The 6,555-nt window shown below is 42.2% G+C and overlaps 2 protein-coding genes across 2 annotated transcripts; one reads left to right on the top strand and one right to left on the bottom strand.

Annotated features, from left to right (window-relative positions):
* The first annotated feature begins 3,580 nt into the window (after positions 1–3,580).
* On the top strand, positions 3,581–4,704 carry LOC117486670 (protein ALP1-like). Its single transcript, XM_034135178.1, has 2 exons — positions 3,581–4,193; positions 4,274–4,704. Exons 1-2 carry the CDS (start codon positions 3,581–3,583, stop codon positions 4,702–4,704), a joined length of 1,044 nt encoding a protein of 347 aa, XP_033991069.1.
* Positions 4,705–4,879: 175 nt separating this feature from the next.
* On the bottom strand, positions 4,880–6,286 carry LOC117486669. Its single transcript, XM_034135177.1, has 4 exons — positions 6,238–6,286; positions 5,688–5,781; positions 5,404–5,491; positions 4,880–5,317 (listed from the first exon to the last, which is right to left on the bottom strand). Exons 1-4 carry the CDS (start codon positions 6,284–6,286, stop codon positions 4,880–4,882), a joined length of 669 nt encoding a protein of 222 aa, XP_033991068.1.
* Between the last annotated feature and the right edge of the window lie 269 nt (positions 6,287–6,555).

Here is a 6,555-nt window from a genome sequence, read left to right as displayed (position 1 = left end):
TAAAAAATAATTTTTGGACGGACACTATAATTTACAGTTTTTTACTATGTTCAATCTGAATTTTCTTTAAAATAAAAAACATCTATATTGATTCTGACTTTTCTACATCCAACTCACAGGTTTATCATTACTTTGAGAAGATTGAAGATTATTAATTTAACCCTTTTAGAAGGGAAGATATGGTCATTTGTTCTGGGAATGTCATTTTCGAGCCTGAGACCTGAAAAACAGGCTCAGGGCTTAACAGGTTAAAGTCAATAAAAAAAAATTGAACATTTGATACATTTGAAAAAATACTGTCAAAAGTATTCAACTCATTTCCCATTCTGGGAGTTCTGATCCCTGTTTCAGTGGGATCTGCCTGACTAACTGCTGACTGCTTCAGTCCATTCCCAGGCATGTAATGTGAGTGACAGAGTTTCTTTAAATTCCACACTGCTCTTTATTTGTTTTGCAGTGGCAACAACACTTCAGCTCTGGTCTGATCGACCAGCTTTGGTACAGTTCATTGTAGTGATGGGAATTCCGGCTCTTCTTGGTGAGCCGGATCATTTGGCTCGGCTCACCAAGAAGAGCCGGCTCTTTCGGCTCCCAAACGGCTCTTCAGTTTACCACATATTATACCTTTTATAATTCAATCAAATGTAGCCCTGTTTTGACTTAATGATTTATATGTGTACACATATCACTTAAATTATTCAATACATCCTTTGTACTGAAGTATTCAAAAGTAAAAATTACATGTTTAATATCAATTATTTGCTGTGGCCAATTGTTTTCATTGCATTTACAGACCCTTGTATCTCTCTGATACCACCCAATGAATGCACAGACTTGCTTGTAGAACCACGCTACACAAAGCAGATAGCAACACCTATAACAACACCAGAGGTGACAGGGCTTTCAGTGTTGCAGCTCCTAGACTGTGGAACAGCCTCCCAGTACATATCCGGACTGCTGAGTCTATTGAACTTTTTAAATCTCAGCTAAAAACTCACCTCTTTGCACTGGCTTTTAATACTAGTTGAACATTACATTTTTACATTTGTATGTGTTTTTTTAAAAATATTTTTCTAGTTATTGTGCTTTTTATCATGTTTTTAATTATTGTTTTATTATTGTACTCCCATTGTGTTATTTAATATGTATTGCCTGTACAGCACTTTGGTCAACTGAAGGTTGTTTTAAATGTGCTATATAAATAAATAAAGATTGAGATTGAGATAAAAACTTAAGCATAGACATTTTAAAAAAGGGGCTACTGTATCGACATTTTAAAATTATATTTAAAGAAAAGGCCCCGACAAAACAGCAGGGCTCTATTTCAGTAGTAACTATAGAAAAAAAGACAGCAACAGCTGACATCAAATCTTTGCTGAGCCCAAGGATAATCATAAATAAATAACATAGTGAAAATAAATATATTGCAATGCTCAGTACAGCAGCATCCAACCGTCTCTAATCATAAAAAAACATAATAAAAATAAATGTATTTCAATGCTCAAAACAGCAGCATCCAACAGTCTCTAATCTTTGGATATTACATGTCACTGCATGCATGCACGGAGCAGCTGTAGCGCGGAGATCATCATATCATTCTGTCTTGTATTATTTAACAACAACAAAATAACAAAAAAAAACGGCTCGTTCGCGGGCGCGAGCCGGCTCCCGTCGTTCACTTAAAAGAGCCGGCTCGTTCGCGACCGACACATCACTAGTTCATTGTACTCTTATCAGGACGACACGCTGATAAAACCTAATGTTTGAGTTTCAAAGGGAGTTGAGAGCAAGTGTTTACATTTAAAGGACTCTGTTAGAAAAGCAGTTTATGATTGCTATTATTTAATCAGTAATGCATTTGCCAATTCTAAACGGGGGATGCAGGGACCTGGTTTAAAGCTCACCTATTATGCTATATTTGAACAATATATTATAGGGCCATATCTATACAAAACATGTCTCTGAAGTGTTTTGCTCAAAATACCTAACAGATCACCCATTGTAGCATGCCTCATACCCCTCTATTTCAGCCCTGTTACTTAAGTGCTGATTCTGTAGCTTTAAATGTATCCGAGCTGCTGCTCGAAAGATCAGACCATGGCCGTTTCTCAATGTCGAATATAAGTATACTAGGTCATCGAGTGGCGCCGAATGCTGGGCATTTAACATGCATTTTAACAATCCTTCGGCGCCACTCGATGACGTAGTATACTTGAAATCAGGGACGTGCACAGGTAAGGGCTAATGTTGCCTGGGCAACAGCCCGTTTCCCATTTTTGTCTGACCTGCCCCTCTGGAGAGAGCATAATTTGTTTTCGATTGTGGCCGAATCAACATGATAAGCCCACAATTAGTATTGTAGCGTCTCGCTGCGGGAAACACACCTTTTCAGCGTCGTCATCTGCCCCCAGTCACGTGACTTTTGTAAGAAATTAAAATGAATGTTGAATGATGTAATTTAGTTTAAACATACAGTAATCTCAAAACTGTTTTATTGTGAAAACATTTCCGGTTAGCATTCGCCTGTGGCTAACGTTGATGCTAAAGTTTATTTTGAAAAGCTATTCCGGAAGAAGTCTCCGGAATACCAACAGTAAGCTTGACTTCCGGTTTTGTGTTAACAAACGATTGCAGCCGTTAAAATGCATTAAATAAAAAGTCATGAAAGAGAGTATGAGGAGAAAAGGCATGTGGAGTTATATAATGAAGACACTACGTCTAAATCCTCTGTTTTACGCAATATCGGACATTGAAGATAGCGGAGGGAGGTCCCCCGACAACAGCTGGGGCCATGAGAGGAGGAGCCAATGGAGGATATAGAGGGTCCTTCTCAGGTCGATTAAATGAAATCACTCACTTGCGTCGTTTCCCTGCGTTTAGTCCCTCCCACCAGGGAAGCATGGAGAGACGCAAGGAAACCACGAGAAGCAGGGAAATGAGTTTTAAGAGCAATGAGACGTCCTTTCTTCCGGCGCGTCACGTGAAGCGACGTCCGTTTGTGATGACGCCGCACAGCTGATCGTCTGACAGCAGCTCTGTCCCCGTTATTTTCACACACACCCTCTGTTAGTACACATTTACTGACACAAACATTTGTATCATCTGTTGTAGACCCAAATACATTAAATAAAATAAGAACTCATTCTCAAAAAAGATAAACGCCATTCTTAAAATGTATAAACGAACAATAGTTGGATTAATATTGATTAGAGTGCACAATAGAAATAAAATAATTCAGAGAACAAAAAGAGATATGTGATAATATCAAAACCCAGTTAGATTAACATTCATTGGATTGCACACTTTGTTTGTGTGGATATGTAGCAAATTAACATTTGAAATAGCACTTAATGACTGCATTGCAGAAGGGCCATATCATGCGCTGTTCTTGCAGGAGCAGCCCAGGGCCAGGCGCCGTCGGGCACGACTACAACAGGTGATTGGTTTAATGGAGGTAAGCATCACTATTCTGTTGCAGTATGAATGGTTTCACCAACAACAGCAATTTCATGTAAGATCAATTAATTGTCAGTTTAGTAAAAGCTAGGTGCTGAAGGTAACAGGTATCTTTATTTTGCAGATGGATGTCGATCCCATAGCCATTTTAAACCCTCATGTGCCAGTCCTTGCTGTGTTCTTTGATGGCCAGGACCTCATGCAGGACTACAGACTGGGGCGCCAGTCACTGGAGGCCCTGCTGAGAATCCTGCCATCAAAGAGCACACAAGGCTGGTCACATGAGGTGAATATTTTAATTACCCTTTATTGGTTGGCACACGGCTTATCGTACAGTGTGGTGTCCCGGGCCTTTGATGTCCCCAGGTCTACCGTCTGCAGACTGGTGCACACTGGAGTTGAAAAAATTGCAGCCCTTCGCCAGGAGGTCATCACACTGCCCCCCCCTGGAGAACTGGAGGAGGTTGGCCAAGGGTTTGCAAGGCTGGCCAACAGCCCAGTATTCTCCAGGTGTGTGGGGGCCATTGATGGCTGCCATGTCCGCATAAAGACCCCCCCAGGACCTCAGGGCCAGGATGACCTCAACAGGAAGCTCTTCCCATCCATACAATTGCAGGCAGTGTGTGATGGGAAGGGCTTCTTTCTCAACACCTTTGTTGGGTATCCTGGCTCAGTCCATGACACCAGGGTCTTGAAGAACAGCGCAATCTACAAAGGGGCTCTGTATCCTCCCTCAGGTGAGACCAAAGATTCTTGTTAACACATCAAAATCCATCAATGACTGTTAGTATACTAAAGATGTTCTCTCTCTTTGTAGGATTCTTCCTTTTGGGTGATGGTGGCTACCCGTGCATAGAAGTACCTGTGGCCATCATCACCCCATATAGAGAACCACTGCAAGGGAGGGTGCAGAGCCGCTTCAACCAGCATCATGCCAAGGCTCGCTCCATCATAGAGCGGGCCTTTGGCATGATGAAAACCAGGTGGAGATCGCTGTTCTTCAAGGCTCTGGAGGTCCACCACACCTTTGTCCCCTCAGTCATCACCGCCTGTGCAGTGCTGCACAACATCTGCCTCACAGCGGGGGACATCCTTGAGCCTGCAGAGGATGTTGGGGACATTGGTGTGGTTCCACCACGTCTGGTGAGGGGGGATCAAGGCGGACATGGCCAGCGAGACCGACTGGCAGGGCTGCTCTCTGCTCCACGTGTGCAACCAGTCGAACTTCAAGAACATGACTATTTGTAGGACTTGGGGACACGAAAGGCCTTGGGCACCACACTGTGTGAAAAGCTGTGTGCCTTCATTTGCTGTTTATTGTGTTGTGATGTTTATTATTTTACAAATAAAAGGAACAATGTTTTGACAAACAAAGTGTATCTTAATGGAACAATAACAACGTTGCAAAAACTTGGAAACAAAATCATTTATTCACAAATTTCTCAAATAAATCCAAATACTTTTGGGCATTAGCCTGAGTGGCCTCAAAGCATTCCTGCTCTTGTTTGGCCTCCTCTTTTAAAAACTCTAATAGGGCCCCCCGACTTGCCCTCTTCCTCTTGGTAGGCGGGGGACTGAGAGAGGTGGATGGCTCTTCATCCAGTGTAGTGGTGCTGCTACTTGTGCCAGGCTGCCCAGGATCCTCCTCTTCCTCAATTGCCTGGCCACAAGGAGCGGCCCCAGCTCCACTGGATGAAGAGCCAATCCCACTGGGGGTCACGTCAGCCGAGTCCATCAGCACTGGAGGCTCCATGGAGGGCCGACTCCCGATGGCTTCATGCATCAGGGAAAACCACGGCCATGTGGCTGCCGTGGCCTCCCCCTCATCTGTCCCCGTCCCTGTAGGGGGGGTTTTCAGCTCCTGGGGGAGAACAAGGAATGTATGAGTCAGATGAAGACACAATAGAAATAGCTGCATAGTATGCATCTAGAAATACAATATCTCACCTTATATTTGCGTTTGAGGTTGTCCCACTTTTTTGCCAGTTGGGTGGGAGTGAGCAACTCCTCCAACCCCATCTTCTGCAGAACCTCTCTGTGGAGTAAACAATTTGTAAACCATAGCATCCCGGCATGCAAAGTGTGATTACTTCTGACAATATGCTTCATGCATAATAATTCCATGACACACTCAGGTTCACTGTGGTTCATTCACAGTAGTGGTTACATTGATTATCATACCATGCACCAAAACAATATTGTCAAACAACTCATGTAGAACTGTAGCTCACCCCCAGGCCTTCTTCGCTGTGTACCTCTTTCCTGTGAACAGGTGGTCATGCTCAGTCCTATGGTGAACCAGTGATCTGGTTTGGGCCTCCGTCCCTGTTTAAGGAGAAATACGTTATGTACATCAGCAAAAGGAAACCTTAAGCCATTAACATTTCACTCACATAATGCCACATATAAATGACAGCTTAATTATTGAATTGAGCCGATGTTAATATATTGAATGATTTATTACAAATAGATTGTGACTGCCAAATGAATGATGGTACCTTAGTTAGGTCTGTATGTGGCAGGCAGCCTAGTTAAATGAACAAACAACTGGTTTCCAACCAAAATATGTCCGAAACATAACGAATGCTGCGTGTATACGCACGTTATTTATTGCAAATCTTGCCTTTAATTGGGCATTTCACATGAACATTGTTGAGAAAATATAAAGCGTTCAATAACAGAAATATATGAGTTGTGGGTTAAATACATGTGAACAGATGTTGCATTATCGTAACGGTATCGTTGTAGGCATACAAATAACATTAAGTAAAAGGTACTTACACTTGTGTAGTTTTTCTGCCACCATGTCTTTCAAATGTGCCAGCTGCATGCTGGAGGCAGGGCTTTTAAACCGAGTGGAATCAAGGAAGTCATGCCTCAGCTGTGACTGAAAATGACAATACATGAAAATGTAAATCGAAAAAAGCGCTCATGGAAATGTTTCTAAAAAATGAATAAAATCATTTTTGACCACTTTGTTGTTCAGATATATCACATATTTGTAACTGAATGATGCATTCATTGAAACAAAACACTGTATAAACTGAGGAGTGACTCTCGTGAGTTTCATGTATTTTCTTCACTCCGCTGGGAAACTCT

The sequence above is a fragment of the Trematomus bernacchii genome, unplaced genomic scaffold (genome assembly GCF_902827165.1).
Source record: "Trematomus bernacchii unplaced genomic scaffold, fTreBer1.1, whole genome shotgun sequence".
Lineage (NCBI taxonomy): Eukaryota > Metazoa > Chordata > Actinopteri > Perciformes > Nototheniidae > Trematomus > Trematomus bernacchii.
The sequence above is the reverse complement of the archived record's forward strand: the minus strand, read 5'-3'. Positions and strand labels throughout refer to the sequence as shown.

What these genes read in the sequence shown, in the direction of transcription:
- LOC117486670 (XM_034135178.1), top strand. Translation starts at nt 3,581, where the DNA reads ATGGATGTCGATCCCATAGCCATTTTAAACCCTCATGTGCCAGTCCTT. An exon ending in GGCTCTGTATCCTCCCTCAG is followed by an intron (nt 4,194 to 4,273) that starts GTGAGACCAAAG and finishes CTCTCTTTGTAG; the next exon opens with GATTCTTCCTTTTGGGTGAT.
- LOC117486669 (XM_034135177.1), bottom strand. Translation starts at nt 6,286, where the DNA reads ATGCAGCTGGCACATTTGAAAGACATGGTGGCAGAAAAACTACACAAG. An exon ending in ACAGCGAAGAAGGCCTGGGG is followed by an intron (nt 5,492 to 5,687) that starts GTGAGCTACAGT and finishes TTTACTCCACAG; the next exon opens with AGAGGTTCTGCAGAAGATGG. An exon ending in ACCTCAAACGCAAATATAAG is followed by an intron (nt 5,318 to 5,403) that starts GTGAGATATTGT and finishes GTTCTCCCCCAG; the next exon opens with GAGCTGAAAACCCCCCCTAC.